The 16,440-nt window shown below is 41.0% G+C and overlaps 1 protein-coding gene across 2 annotated transcripts in view; it reads left to right on the top strand.

The window, feature by feature from the left end:
- NEDD9 (neural precursor cell expressed, developmentally down-regulated 9) overlaps positions 1-15,626 on the top strand; it is a 121,140-nt gene extending 105,514 nt beyond the window's left edge. For both annotated transcript variants that reach the window (XM_012734138.1, XM_012734137.1), the window contains exons 3-7: positions 7,499-7,600; positions 8,065-8,166; positions 9,000-10,229; positions 11,901-11,990; positions 14,369-15,626. In XM_012734138.1, coding sequence (XP_012589592.1) covers positions 7,499-7,600; positions 8,065-8,166; positions 9,000-10,229; positions 11,901-11,990; positions 14,369-14,878 — 2,034 coding nt within the window. In that variant the 3' untranslated portion in view covers positions 14,879-15,626. The remainder of the gene's footprint in view (positions 1-7,498; positions 7,601-8,064; positions 8,167-8,999; positions 10,230-11,900; positions 11,991-14,368) is intronic.
- The last annotated feature ends 814 nt before the right edge of the window (positions 15,627-16,440 follow it).

Raw genomic sequence — 16,440 nt, 5'->3', positions numbered from 1 at the left:
CAGTTTGAGGAACCTCCAAACAGTTTTCCATAGTGGTTGTACTAGTTTGTATACCCACCAGCAGTGCAGGAGAGTTCCTTTTTCTCCACATCCTGGCCAACATTTGTTGTTGCTAGCTGTTTGAAGATGTGCCATTCTCACTGGGGTGAGGTGGTATCTTATTGTGGTTTTAATTTGCATCTCCCTTATTACAAGGGATGTTGAACATTTTTTCATATGTTTGTTGGCTATCTGCATTTCCTCTTTGGAGAAGTGTCTTTTTAGCTCTTCTGCCCATGTTTTGATGAGGTTGTTTTATTGAGTTTCATCAGTTCTTTGTATATCATTGTGATCAATCCTTTATCATTAGTTTTGTGTGAGAAAATTTGTTCCCAATCAGTAGGATGTCCGTTTGTTTTTTGTAATGTCTCTTTTGCTGTACAGAAGCTCTTTAGCTTGTTGTTGTCCTATCTATTTATCCTTGCCTTCACTATCATTGCATTGGGTGCTGTATTTTCAAAGATGTTAATGAAGTGCATGTTGTGTACTGTTCCACCCATCTTTTCTTCCAGGTATTTTATGGTTACCATTCTTATGTCTAGGTCTTTAATCTACTTTGAGTTGATTTGAGTGTATTGTGTGAGGTAGTGATCTAGTTTATTTTTTTTTGCATGTAGCTTCCCAGTTTTCCCAGCACCATTTTTTGAACAATCTTTCTTTGTTCCATTGTATCTTCTTTACTCCGTTGTCAAAGATTAGCTGCCCATAAGCCTATGATTTCATATCTAGGTTTTCTATTTGAATCCACTGATCTGTATATCTGTTCTTGCTCCAGTACCATGCAGTTTTGATTATTATGGCTTTGTAGTCTAGCTTGAAACTTGGGATTGTAATGCCTCCATTCTCTTTCTTCTTAGTCATGAGAGCTGGGCTATTAGAGATCTTTTGTAGTTCCATATGAATCTCATCAATTTTTTTTTTTCGAAAGATGCCCACTCTTACATATACTCAACATAGTGTTAGAAATCCTAAGTAGAACAATGAGGCAAGACAAAGATATAAAAGCAATCCATTTTGGGAAAGAAGATGCAAAGCTATCATTATTTGCAGATGATGTAGTATGCATAAAGAGCCCTAAAAATCCATGGAAATACTAATTAAACAATAAACCAGTTCAGCAAAGTGGCACTTTACAAAATCAATAAACAAAAATTACTTGCCTTCCTATATGCAAACAATGAGCTCAAAGAAGAGGAAATTGGCCTCCCTGGGGCCACTCTGGCCTGAGTTCTAGCCTGGCCAGGTTACTAACTTACCGGAGCTATCCTGTCTCACCAGCTGGGTACACTTTAGACCTTTGTAAAATTTAATTTATTTCTGGATAACCAACATCTAAAAATGATTTTGCCCATTCTTTAATCATGAAATATTCTGAAAGCAAACAGTCTTGATTTCTGTGATCATAAGGCACAACACTACCCTTATCACATTAGGAACAACACAAGAATTGACCACTGTCTTACCTCCTGTATTATTTCTGATTATCTCTGACTGTGTGTTGGACATGATGTTTTAAAAATACTTATAGAAATAATTTAAGGCCTATGACTCCTCTAGAGATGACTTTGTTTCTTTCTGTTAGCCTCGTAGACACACATGAATCTAATCTCAGGCTTTGAGATGCTCTGAGTAACCCCACTAATGTGAAGCCTGTGCCACAATGAGTTAAGGTCTCGTTAGTCATTGCTTTTGTGTTTACCCTAAGATCCCCTGTCCAAAGCAGAAGACTGTAGTGAAGTCCCTATTTTGCTGATTCCTAAAGTCCATTGTTCCCAGGTCTCCAGAGGAGTTGTAGGAAATGCAATGAAACCTTTCAGACACCATTTTCAAATCAGCAAATGCTCCCAGGGAAAAATCAGCCCCAAATGTTGAGTTTTTCTCTATGAATTCCTTCTCCACTGACAAATTTTGTACTGGTAATTCTTCACTATTTTTTAAGTCTTTCGTGCTGTTGTAAATATCCTGTTGTCCTCCTCTTAATATATTTTCTTCAGTTTTAATCTGGCTTTAGTAGGATGGTTGATATGAATTATGTAGTCCACAATTTAAGTCTGAAAATAAAATATGTAAATATGTATCACCTCGGTTAAAAGTTATAATATAAATAGCTAAGCTGAAGGATTTACTCAAGGCTGGGCACTTCATGTACTCATTTAATACTCAAAATAGCTTATAAGCATTCTTAGTTCTGTTTTGCTAGTGGACAAATAGCTTGGGCATGGTCTCACAACTAGTGACCATGTGGGGGAAGTGTGATTTAGATTCAGCTCTGCCAGAGTCCAGCTACTGTTTTCAGTCACTCCCCTTATTACATCAAATCCTTTCAATGAGTTAAAGACCCACAACTTCTGGTCACATGGAAATGTCATATATGGTCAGAATAAAGGAAGCATGATTTATGTTCCTATCTACTCTATTTTCCTTCCGAAACTAAAGGGCAAAGTTGGTTTCGTTTCTTTGCAACACCCCACCCCCACCCCTGGGTGTTTCTGACTTGCGGAGAAGAAGAACGCAGGTGTTTGTGTCATATGCAGGCTCTAGGGTGGGGAAAAGAAAACCATCAAACACCCTTTCTTTGCCAGCCATTGGTGTTTGCCCAAGATAGTATTGCAAGTGATTGTTCTTCTATGCTTTCTGATTTTTGCTTTTATCTAACAGCCACACTCCTCTCTTGGTTCCCTCACATGCCTGATTCTGCATTGCATGACTGAGAAGACAGTCTCACCCCTCATTCCATGAGTTCCACTCAGCCTCCAGCAGACTTACCTGGGAGCTAACCTTATCCTACATAGGCAGGATCCTTCCTAGTTCCTAGCTTTGTGCTTGAGAATAGCCTTGATTTTTACCTAGGCTTATTAATATAGTCAATCAATGAATTATATGTGATCTCTTATACTCCAGAAGTACTATACTCCACTGTACTAAGACCTGTTGCATATTTGCAAATGAGTAAGAAATAGTCTCTGTCCCCATAAAGCTAAGATATGAGATAAATCCTGCTAACTATATCTAGACAACACACTTGGGGAGCTCTAAGGGAAATATAGTTGTCTGGGAGAATCTTCGTGAGACAGAAGCCTTCAGTTTTGTCTTAAAAACTGAATAAAACTTGAATATGAAGAAAAGAACATTTTGGACAAAGACACAATGTGAGTCAAGGCACAGGTTGGGGTGTGGACACACACATAGCAGGCAGGGAGCAACTCAGTCCTCCCAGGACATGATTTGGGGGAGAGTTTGTGGGACTGTTGCCAGAGGCTTGCCAAGTTTTGCGGGAAGAGGGAAGACATATAAATGAAAGCGAAGACTGACAGCTAGGGGGATAGAGATATGTTTATTTTGGCCAAGAAGCAGTTTGAAATATTTCAACCAATTTTTCAAATCAGATTTTACATAAAAATCCAGATTTCTGGTTTCTTCTGAAAATTTGGGTGATCTAGCAGCATGGAGCATGTTTACTCAAGACAGGACTTGACAGAACTGAGGAACAACCTCTTCCTGTCACTTGAGTGTGAGCTTCATCTCCCCAACAGAGAAGTATAGCTTGCAGTCCTTTCACCTACCTGCTCAGCCTGGGGTTGTTTTAACAAATGCCCCTTGCGCTGTTGCTATGGATACAAGCCCAGGCCAACCAAACATGGAGTCATGAATGACAGACCCAAGGGCCTCTCTTCCGGCCCACCAACTCTCACACTTGTTCTCAGTAATCCCTGGCATTCAGTGTTACCCCAACAGGCTCTTCAAAATTACAAGACTTGGAATATTTAAAGCATCTCTTAAAAACAGTCCATGCTGCCCAGGATCTGTGGTTCAAAATGGGGTGAATATAGCACATCAAAATGTGGGATGAGGTGAGCATGTTTGCTTGTTTCTGACAGGTTAATTAAAGAACTAACATCACCCCACTCTCTGGACTTAATCTTGCCCAGCCAGGGTCCAGCCTTGGAGATTTATTTGATGGAATCTTCCTGTTCAAAATTTCTACAGTCTTCCTTTCTTTTCTGCTTCATAATTCTGGAAGTGTCCACCTTCATCCTATTCTGTGAGTTGACAAGGAAGGTATACTAACATCTGAAGAATGTGGGGTTCCTCATCAGGGCAGAAAAGCCACATCAGGAGAAAAAAATCCTCTGCCAGGGTACCAGGAAGCAGTAGCAGCAGTTGGTCAAATGGCCCCAGGAGAGCCCACAATTTAAACCCTCTTGTGGTGACATTAAAGAACTGGGAGGTCGGCCCTCCCTGGTGGCGCAGCGGGTTAAAGCACAGCACTGAGAAGCTAAAGCTACTTCCGCATGAGTTCGATTCCCGCCTGCCCCGGAGGCGACCACATGGCATGGCAGACCTCTCCTGACCCGCCCGCTGCTCCCCTCAGCAGTGTACTTCATTGATCTGCCTGTTCTGCTCCCCGCTCTGTCTCTGGTGAATTCTTTCACCCTCCGCATCTCTGGCCTGTACCCTAGTTCTGTACAAATAAATAAATAAATCTTAAAAAAAAAAAAAAGAACTGGGAGGTCAGTTTGGTATTCCTAAGACGATGTAAGCCCTTATAAGTACAAATAAATCTACATTAGGGAAGAATGTAGAAGAGAAAAAAGAGGGGGGGGGGAATAAATAAAAACATGACTTGATTTCTTAGAAAATGTTAATTTTAAGATAAGTTTTGTGTAGCACTTCTAGCAATACTTCACTGTGAAAAACCCAGAAAAGTTTTCCCAAACATCACAACCCCTCAGCCAGACCTACATAGTCTATCTTGTAGGCTGAGGATAGTAGTTCTGGGATATTGGGATATCACAAAGGTTTTGTGTAATATTCTAATCAGGAAACCCAGTAAAGAACAGAATTAGCTGGTCAGCACTTTCTTCTGAAGAGAGAATACACAATTGTCTTGAAAGCGACCCACTTGCATTGAGGAGGACAATGTCCCGAACGAGTAGATTGCCAACTTGTCATTCTTTCAGACAGCACAAAGCTGGTATTTGTATGCTCTGGATGGGTCTAACCAGATGCAAAACACTGGCCCGTTTAAATACCATTTATGGACCAATGTGAATGAGATGGTTACAACCAAAAAGCTGGAATATCTAGGGAGTTTGTATTTTGTTGGCTTTTTCCTCCTGTGGTTTCTACCATCTGTTTCTTTTAATGCAAAACAAGGAAAATGACTGGTTTGGAATGCAAAGTTTTTTAAAACCAGATGACCACAGGCATCCTATGAGAGACAGAAAGCAAGTTGGGGGCCTGTGACATTTAGCAGGAAGAGAGATGGTAAATACCAGGCAACATGAATGCTCTCTGCCAAGGAAGGCCACAAAAATAAAGAAGAGTCTTATCCATGATCTTGCCTTTCCAAGGTCATTCTAGAGCTGTCCATTTCGCCAAGGACTGTTGAAGACACCACGCACTCTCCTCTCTAGCTCCCAGCCCTTGTTGTCTTTTTAAACTAAAGAGCTGGTCTTCAGCATATCCATCTTGGCCTTAGCCTTATTGCTAACTTGGCAACCTTGGTTAGAACCAACCCTCAGAAACTTTTAGACTGAACAAAAGTTGTGTTATGAGCAGGTTCTATTATAAAGCTAAAGTAGAGAGCTATAAATAGAGGCACTAATTAGATGTAGTAAGATAAGATACTTCATTTCTATTCCAGACAATGAGTGGGGGAACTATGTATAAATGTGTGTGCATACTATAAACATATATACACATATGTGTGTGCACATATGTGTAGATATATGGTGTATGTATGCATGTGTATGTGTGTGCTCACACATATTATAAATATGCATATGTGTATGTGTTTATATATACGTGTATATGTTTATAGATACTGTGTGTGTGTGTGTGTGTGTGTATAATGGCACTAAAACCATAGTGTGTTTTTCATGAGCAAAGGGCATCCTGTTTTCAAATGGAAATAGACTGTGCACATAGTACGTTGACCTTTCTATAAAGTGGTTCTGTGTGCTCCATACCAACAAACCATAAAGCAATAGATTTGTTTTTTCAACCTGAGGCAGTGGACAGATTTGATGGGAGAATGATTGTATAGTAATTTCATTGAAGAAATAACCAGTTGCAAGCAGCAGGGATTTAAAACCAATTTGAACTCGGGCATTCTAGGGCCCCCGGGAGAAGCCCTCTGCCGCATTTGGCCGAGTTCCATCCATTTCAGCATAAGACAGACGTGAGCATTTTTTACATAGTTGTACGGGCAGCCTGACGCCAGAGTTTTCACATTAGAGAAAGGATAAATGAGGATGGTTTCAGAGGGAATAACAAACACTTCCGAGTCCACCGTGTCTGTTTTCTTCAAAAATGTCATGTGCAGTCTTTAAGGGGGATGCTGTTAGTGACTTGGGGAGCCGAGGTTAGGCAGAATCAAGATCCTGATAATTTAGAGGTTCTTAGCAGACTAAATATATTTCAGAATGAGTTTAAGTTCCAATCATTTCTATAAGACACCAGCGAAGTATGTAGATATGAAAATACAAAGCTGTCAGGTGAGATTCATTTTACTGACATTGGTTCCAGATGCCAGAGTTGTGATGAGTATATTTGATTTCTGTCATTCTTTGGACAAGGTACTCTCTGAGTTGTCTGTCTCCCTGGTGGAAAGTGGAAAATGATTAGACACCTGAATTCTGCTACTCGCGGCTCCCTGACTATGTATTTCATTTTTTTCATGTATTAGATTGAAAGCTCTTAGAGGCTTCTAAAGGCAGCTCTCTTGGAGTGTTAGCTCTGTAAAGCACTCCAGTGACCTCTGGAATTCTAGTTATAATCATGATGATAATGTTGATGAAGAGGTTTCCTGGGGAAGGTATGAGAAGAATTTTAAGGGGTTGGACTTTATTTATATTATTCACTTTATTTATTTTCTTTTTAAAAAAAGATTTATTTATTTATGCATACAAGAACTGGGGTACAGGCCAGAAGTGTGGGGGTGAGAGGATTCACCAGAGACAGAGTGGGGAGCAGAACAGAAAAATCTACTAAAATACACTGCTGAGGGGAGCAGAGGGCAAACAGAAGAAGTCTGCCATGCCATGTGGGTCAGCTCCCTGGCTAGGGATCGAACCTGTGCTGCAGTAGTTGCCAATAGCTTCATAGTGCTGACTTAACCCCTTGCACCATCAGAGTGACCCCTATATTTTTTACCTTACAGATCATTTCAGAACCTTTAAAATTTGTCTTTAAGTACTTTATGCTTTTGATGTTGTAAATGCATGATCTAGAACTTCCATAACTTCTAAATGATTCTCCCTGTAAGTATTTTTCAGGAATTGAGAAGTTGACCAACTTTGAGATGATTTTGTTACCAAAATAACAATATTTCAGGAATTTTTCTTCAGGATTCCATAGGGATTTAAAAGTTTACTTACCTGATGTCTCTTTTTCTCTCTTCTTCCTATTCACTCTGGACTTTTAATCTTATGCCTCTGTGTTTTCTCATCCACAGGTGATAGCCCCTGTAAGAACAGACCATGGCTATGTGTACGAATACCCATCCAGATACCAAAAGGATGTCTATGATATTCCTCCTTCCCATGCCACTCAGGGGGTAGGTACCAGGGATGTGGGCACCAGGGGGAGAAGGAGCTTTTCAGGGTATCACTCCTTTATGGCTACAGAGGAAAGGAAAATTGCAATTGATGTGTATTTCATATGACAATTTATTTTCATTATCTACTTGAGTCATTTTAACCAATGTTATTTAAATTATGCTTTCTGGACTAGCTTTATCAGGAATTCCTTGGCTTTTATTTGACAAAGCTTTTGTTGTGCGCCAGTTTATCATTTTATTTCAGGAAGTGTGCTCTGGAAACTGTACTTTGAAGTACAGACAGTACAGATAATTTGAGATGACAAAATTTTAAAATGTCTTCAACCCCTTATTATATAGAATGCAAACAGACGACAAGGTGATATGTAATCTGGTAAATAAATCCATATTTAAAAGCTTAACACTGTAAAATTTGTAAATTATGGCTTTTCATTCTGGGTAACACAGATGTTTCTCTTTAGGTATATGACATCCCTCCATCATCAGTGAAAGGCCATGTGTTTTCCATTCCAGTGGGAGAGATAAAACCTCAAGGGGTATATGATATCCCTCCAACTAAAGGGGTATGTGAGCAAAAAGGGAGTGACTGTGTGTGTCTGTATGTGTGTGAGTGTGTGTGTGTTCTCATGGGCGTGCATACGTGAATACAGAAAGAAAGGTAAACCGAAAGGGGGAAAACTAGTATTGGTGAGAGAATAAATGGAAAGAAGGGAATCAATGGAGAAAGAGAGGAAGTTCAATAGTCAAAGAAACTCTCTTTCAAAAATGGGGTTGCCAGTTAGGAGAACCAGGAAGAAAGTAATGTGATTAGTTCATTTTAGCAAGCAACCAACATATCTCATAGCTCGCATCTTATATCAGGTGTTATAGCTTACTCATTTTATATATGTGTGTGTATGTATGTAGATAAATATATGTACACATATATATATGCTCATATTAACATATTCGATTCACTCTTTTATGCGCATACAGTTATCCATGTTTTAAAGATAAAGGAATTGTCTTAGAGCATTAAGCAACTTTGCAGCAACATGTAGCTGGGAAACACAGGGAAGGAACTCAGGTCTTTTGCTCCCTAGCCTAGTATATTGGTGTATAATTTACTTCTCAGATGGATCAGCCAGGGAAAGATACCTGGTATGGGATCAGAAATGTAAGCCTGGGATGCAGAGAGAGCAACTGAGCCAGGAGATTTCCATCCAGACAAGCACTGAGGCCATGGAAAGATATACTTGTCAAGAATGAGGGAAGTGGGAACATAATAATGCAGAGTCTTGGGAAATATGTGCACACAGAACTGGCAGCTCTGGCCTTTTATCTACTACTCAGTTTCTGAGTGTTCACACAAATCAACTGGAAAAATAACCACTTTGTATTTTTACTCGCTTTTCAGATATATGCCACTGCACCGTCTGCTTGCCAGAATGAAGGACTTAGGGGAAAGGAGTATGATTTCCCGCCGATGAGACAAGCTGGAAGGCTGGACGTCAGGCCTGAGGGAGTTTATGACATTCCCCCAGCCAGCACCAAGGCAGCGGAGAAGGACCTTCACCTAAAATATAACTATGATGCCTTGGGAGCTGCTGAACAGGCACCACGAAAACACCAAAACAATTCCCTGAAGCATCTGCCCCCACAGCTGGGGCAGGCAGCAAGTAGTCAGAATGACGCATACGATATCCCCCGAGGGGTCCAGTTTCTTGAACCACCAGCAGAAATCTGTGAGAAAACAAATCATGTAGAAAGAAATGGTGTGTATGACGTCCCTCTACACAACCCGGCAGATGCCAAAGGCTCTCAGGATATGGTAGATGGGATCAACCGATTATCTTTCTCCAGCACAGGCAGCACCCGGAGTAACATGTCCACATCTTCCACCACCTCAAAAGAATCTTCACTGTCAGCCTCCCCCTCTCAGGACAAAAGGCTTTTGCTGGACCCAGACACAGCCATTGAGAAACTTCAGCGGCTCCAGCAGACCCTGGAGTTGGGTGTCTCCAGCCTAATGGCCTTGGTGACTACAGACTGGCGTACTTACAGATACATGGAGCGACACATCAATGAGATACGCTCCTTGGTGGACAAGGTGGAACTATCCCTGAAGGACTACCTGCATTTCGCCAAGGGAGCTGTAGCAAATGCCTCCTGCCTCCCAGAACTCAGCCTCCACAACAAAATGAAGCGGGAACTCCAAAGAGTAGAAGATTCCCACCAAATTCTGAGCCAAACCAGCCATGACTTAAATGAGTGCAATTGGTCCCTGAATATCCTAGCTATCAACAAGCCCCAAAACAAGTGTGATGATCTGGACCGGTTTGTGATGGTGGCGAAGACAATACCTGATGATACCAAGCAGCTCACTACAACCATCAACACCAACACTGAAGCCCTTTTCAGACTAAGCTCTGGCAACTCCCATATGAAAAATGGGCCTGAGAGCAATATGAACTCCACTGAGTACCCCAACACTGACTCCCAGATGCTGCATCTTAGGAACCACAAGGTCCAGGCCCTCAACAAATCTTTGCCCCCAAGCTTGGGCAAGGATCACCTCCCTGACTGCAGCAGCAGTGACAGCTCTGAAAAGAGCTGGATGGATGACTATGACTATGTCCACCTGCAGGTAAGGAGCCAGACTTCTAAAACACCTGAGTTCATTTCCAGGGATTCTGAGAACTAACGCCCCTGTTAGAGCAGAGAGGAAGATTGATGTTAATCCTAGCAGCTCAATTGCAGACTGCGTTGTATGGTCAGAATACCGGCCACAGAGTACTGCATCCTCAGGGCTGCACTGTGGCATCTCTAAATGTGTGTCCAGCCTCTGTGCCCTCTCTAGGCGTTAAGTCCCTAATTTGAGAAATGACTGAAGTACAGGGTTGGATCAGAACCCATTGATAGGCCTCAGGCAAGCAGAAGAGACTGCCACCAGCTAATCTTATCAGCTCGATTTTTATTTGCATGTTAAGATCTAGTTCAACTTGATATTTTAATTGAGAAGAAAAGGAGAGGTCACATTTAAGAAAAAAGTTAAGAATCTATGTACATATACATATGTGTTCTCTCCCTCTGCTCACCAGTGTGTGTGTGGGTGTGGGTGTGGGTGTGTGTGTGTGTGATTACTCTTTATACACATACACACACTCACAGAATTTCTAAGGTCCCATCAAGTCACCAGTGTGTGTGTGTCACAGAGAAACCTTTAGGACCACTGGACATCTGCCAACAGATGTGGAATTTAACTTTCATATGGGAAGTTGAGCTCTTGCGGTCTACCTCTTACAGGGGAAATTCCACCAAGTTGACCTAGGGATCCTGACAGCTTGCCCTTTCACTTTGGGGCACTGATTGAAACATTTTACCAGAATCCTTTATTTAGAATTTGGCTTACTACCTTATCCTTCCATTATTTTAACTAAATTGAGAGCCACTGATTCTGCGGAGCACTACTTTCTACAGTTGCTTTGAATGCATGAGAGAGGTAGAGAACTGAGTCACCTTAGTGCTGAGGAAAGGTGTGGGGGCAGAGTACACTGAGGCACTGGACGGCTTATCTGTGTGGTTGTCGACCGCACATTGGAATATCCTGATTTGGTTTAGAGTGTCCATGACTTGAAGAAACTGGAAATGCAATGTGGACCACCTTTGGCATTGCATGGGGGACTATGGGCTCAGTTATAATAAATTACAAAAGAACCCTGAGAAACAGCACTTCTTTTTTTTTTTTTAAGATTTATTCATTTATGCATACAGAACTGGGGTAGAAACTAGAGGTAAAGGGTCAGTGAGAGGCTTCACCAGAAACAGAGTTGGGAGCAGGACAGGTAGATCAATGAAGTACACTGCTGAGGGGAGCAATGGGCGAGATAAGAGAGGTCTGCCGCGCCATGTGGGTCACCTCTGGGGCCTGGGATCAAACTTGCACTGAAGCAGGTGTGGCTGGCTTGTAATGCTGTGTCCTAACCTGTTGCGCCACCTGGGAGGCCTGAGAAACAGCACTTCTTAAGAAAGTTCAAAGGGGGTCACAGGTAGCTCTCCAAAAATGGCAAAGAGGAGCAGAGGGTGTGGGACCGACAGGAGAAAGGGTTTGGGTTTCAGTCCTAACTGCACAGTGACTCTGAAGTCCAGCCAAGAAGCCTGTCATCCCAGTCTGGAAATCACAAGCCTAATTGGGTGTATGGAAAGCTGCTAAGACCAGTGAAAAGGGAAAGAATAATCACAAGCCTGGCAGTGAAATGGTTAATACAAATGAATCACAGTGGTGATGTGATGTTTTCTTTATGTTGAAAAATAATAGGGTAAAGAAGAGTTTGAGAGACAACAGAAAGAGCTGCTGGAAAAAGAAAATATCATAAAGCAGAACAAGATGCAGCTGGAACATCATCAGGTAAGTTCAGTCAGAACAAAAATGACTTGGTATTGAAAAAATTTCCTGCTTGGGAAGGGAGGTAAAACTTCAAAAGATTATTATTTTGATTTGTCCAGCACACTATGGCATAAGTAAGCTTGAAGGCACATAATAGATTAGAGACACAAAGAAAAGGTTCCTGGCCTTAGTCTTCCAGCTGGGTGTACCTGGCTTCCATCCAAACAGCAGTGTTTCCAGGCTCAGCCTGTACATCTAACATATTAGGATTATTTGGCTTAAGGTTGTTGGTTGCAAGAAGCAAGGCCACTCCATTAGCCCAAGCATGCAGGTTTTAGAGTAAGGCCAGAGTAGCGGATTGCAAAAACAGAAGGTGAATATATGTCCAGGTTCAGTGAGAACCAGGCCTGTAAATTATTTCTCCTTCTTGACTTCCTTTGCCATGCTCTAAATCTGCTTCGTTCTTCCCTACTTTCTGACAGCACTGATGTCTCCTCATTTGACTCCCCTATAACATAACAGAACGTGGAAGTGACCACTCAGAACCCTTTCCACAGGTGTCTTTCTTCTACATTGCCTCAATCAACTCCCTTCTGTGGTTCACTGAATTACTGAAAAAGAGTGTCTGTCAGGCCATCTGTGTCTGTGTTTGGTCTACTTTTCTGTCGCTCCCTGACAACAGCTCAAGGCTATGCTTTGGCCACCCTTGGTCCAACCTAGGGGAAGGAGGACAGGATCTAATCTTTTCCATTTATATCAAGTCCATTTACCAAGCCCTTTATAGGTAAGATAGTTTCTTTCAAACTGGATATGAGGGGATAGATAATGATGGGTATCGTTAGTACAAAGTCATGAAAACACAATATGGATTGAGGATTTATATGCCTTTTAAAATGAAATGAAATGGCATATAAAAATCATGACATGGCATACTACACTCAGGAAACCAGAGTTCTAGTCTTTGCTTTCTGACCAATGAACTCTGACTTTAGGCAAGTCACTTAACCTTCCTGAACTTCAGACACTTCTCTTTAAGATGAAGAAAACTTCCATCTCTCAATCTAACGTGGAGCTATAGTTATGAGTATAAAATTTGCAAAAGCATTAGCTATTTTGAATCACTCTTTGTTTTTGTTTACTTTGGTGAACTTATTGAAGCCATAGTAATTCCTAAGAAAACAAAGTATAGAAAAGTAAAGCTAGCTGGGCATTTCATGGGGTGGGATGGGGGAGAAGAAGTGAGGAGGCAGAAAGTGGGTGAGGTTATTTATGCTCTCATTAAGCCCTCATGGGGAGATAGACTGAGTCCTACGATAGTACTTACTTGAAAAAGAGAGTTCTCTCTTGATGCTGGTAGAATAGCTGGAAATTATTATCATTGCATCTTAAATAATACACCATTGCTGGCAAAGAGGAGAGCTAGCTAGCCCTAAACTAACCCTTGCTTAATCTTATTCTGTGCAAGGATCTCTTCTTAAAAAAAAAAAAATTTACATATACAAGAACTAGAGTACAGGCCAGAGGTGCAGGGGGTGAGAGGATTCACCAGAGACAGAGTGGGGAACAGAATCTACTGAATACACTGCTGAGGGGAGCAGCAGATGAGACAGGAGATGTCTGCTGTGCCATGTGGGTCAGCTCCCTGGCCGGGGATCGAACTTGCGCTGTAGTGGCTGTGGATACCTTCCATGCTGTGCTTTAATCCCTTGTGCCACTAGGGAGGCCCACAAGGTCCTATTCTTTTAGCAGCTCTGGAGGACTAAATATGATGATGCACAATTAGCATTCAATTATGCAATTCAATTTCTAACTTCCTTAGAAATTTCCTTTTTTATAGTGCACATATATTTGTATACACTAGTTTTCTCTGTAGTGAGTAGTATTTATAAATCTCAACAGAAACAGTAGGAGAAATAAACAAGGATCATGAATTATCATGTGTCTAACATCTTGAAGGGACAGTGAAGTCTTTCCTCAAGATTACCTCTCTCTACAAAGATCCCTGCATTCGATTTTCCCTTACCACCCCTCCGTGTTTAATACATATTCACATAGAACCTACAGTATAGCAAACATTATTCTAAGTGCTTTATAAACATTGATTCATTTTCATAAAGGTGTGGATAATAGGAGTGGGTTTGAATCCTATGCTTTCTTTCTAACTAAAGGCAAAAGAGATTAGTTACCCAATGAGGAAAGGTCAGAGCTGGGGGCTTTCTTAGAGGTCATTCATCTCAACTTCCATATTTCACAATTTAGCAAGCAGAGCAGTTAGATGAGAACAAGCAGCTGACACTGCGTAGGGATAAAAATCCCTGTCTTTGAACTCCAGCTCCTGGCTAATTTTCACTACCACACACTGCCTATATCCTTAATGAAACCTGTTTTCTTTCTTACAGCTAAGTCAGTTCCAGTTGTTGGAACAAGAAATTACAAAACCCATAGAGAACGACATGTCAAAGTGGAAGCCGTCTCAGAACCTCCCAAGTGCAAGCAGCCGAGTGGGCGCTCAGGACAGGCACTTGCTTTGCTTCTATCATGACCAGTGCAAGACCCATTACATTTCCCTTCTCAATGCCACTGATGCTTTCTTCAGTTGTGTCAGCACAGCACAGCCCCCTAGGATCTTTGTAGCCCACAGCAAGTTCGTCATCCTAAGTGCCCACAAACTGGTGTTCATTGGAGACACGCTAACGAGGCAGGTTGCTTCCCAGGACATTCGCAACAAAGTCATGAACTCTAGCAATCAGCTCTGTGAACAGCTCAAGACTATAGTTATGGCAACCAAGACAGCTGCCCTCCATTATCCCAACAATACTGCCTTGCAAGAAATGGTACACCAAGTCACAGACCTGGCCAGAAACGCGAGGCAGTTCCAGGACTCCTTGTTGGACCTGGCCATGTTCTGAGAAGAAACAGACACAGAGCACTAAGGGTTACTAAAGGAAACTGGAAAGGTTGTCCAGTTTTTGTAAATGGTATCTATTTTTGTAGATATTTTATATGAAAATGAAATATTATAACATTTTATGAATTAGACAATATTCAGAAATTCAGGGACTTAAAAAGGAGGTCTTTTCCCTGTATGGTCCATGTGTATATACATGAGCATTTGAGTTGAAAACTGTAAAAAAAACTCGTCCACAGGTTTGTGTATCTGTGTATTCATGTATGTAAATATCTGATACATTCCATTAAAAAAAATGAACTAAGAAGCACCTTTATAAGAATTTTGTAATGCTGCATTTTTTTAAGAAAATGTGCCAGCTAGTTGCAATATTGTTCTACTAGTGATTCTGTTGAATGTGGTGAGCATAGTACATTTGCATTGTTCATCTCCCAATCATGTATAAAATCTGATTTGTCCTTACTTTGAAACCTCTTCCACAATTGAGCATACTGTGTATATTATGGCAAAATGCCTCAACTCTAGTGGAAAAAGCCCTCCTAAAGAGTAAGTTTCAAAAAGTCCAATGTTTTAGATACTAGAGACAGGAATACATGTCGTTTTAAGCCATGTTCCCAGCTAGGACTGAGTGGTTTCAAACCTGAAGGACACCACACAAAGACAGCACATGGGAATGCAAACTGGTCCAACCAGTATAGAAAGCCATGTAGAAATTCCTTATACTACTAAAAATGGAGATTCCATATAATGCAGCAATTCCACTCCTAGGAATCTACCCAAAGGATAAAAAAGCATTAATTCAAAAGGACACCTGCACCCCTATATTTATTGCAGCACTATTTACAGTAGGTAAGCTATGGAAGCAGCCCAGATGCCCCAAAATAGATAACTGGATCAAGAAACATTGTGTATATTTACACAATGGAATATTACTCAGCAATCAAAAAGACTAAACTGGTGCCATTTGCACAAACATGCATGGAACTGAAAGTGATTATACTCAGTGAAATGAGCCAGAAAGAAAAAGAAAAATATCAAATGATTACACTTATAGGAGGAATGTAGAGGGACCAAATAAGGAATTGAGGGAAAAATAACTACATTAAAGTAAAAATCAAAATCATCATGTAACTATAGATCAGAGGCATTCTATAGGAGAGGAGGAGGGGGAAGGATCAGGACAGAAGTGGGAAGAGCACAAGGGACTATGGTGATGGTGCCAGGGTGAACTGGTGGTGGGAATTTCGCCGGGAAATCATACATTGCACACAATGATGATAAATGTGAATGATGATAAAATAAGTAATTTTTAAAAAGAAAGCACTGGTTTTTGATAGGTTGCACTTATGAGTTATTTGGCCATAAGATTTCCCAAAGGTTACATTCAGATTTGCAAAAATCCTATTATTTACAATAGGAATTCTTCAAGACCTATCATACTATAATTAACTACAAAAAGAAGGAATATTCTGACTTCATGTAAATAGACTTTCTTGCCTCAATGTTCAAAGAACTAGGGAAAACTGCCTAGTTCTTTGGTCTTTTCATGCTACGAAACCACAT

Source organism: Condylura cristata, unplaced genomic scaffold, assembly GCF_000260355.1.
Source record: "Condylura cristata isolate star-nosed mole 26May11 unplaced genomic scaffold, ConCri1.0 scaffold00046, whole genome shotgun sequence".
Lineage (NCBI taxonomy): Eukaryota > Metazoa > Chordata > Mammalia > Eulipotyphla > Talpidae > Condylura > Condylura cristata.
The sequence above is the reverse complement of the archived record's forward strand: the minus strand, read 5'-3'. Positions and strand labels throughout refer to the sequence as shown.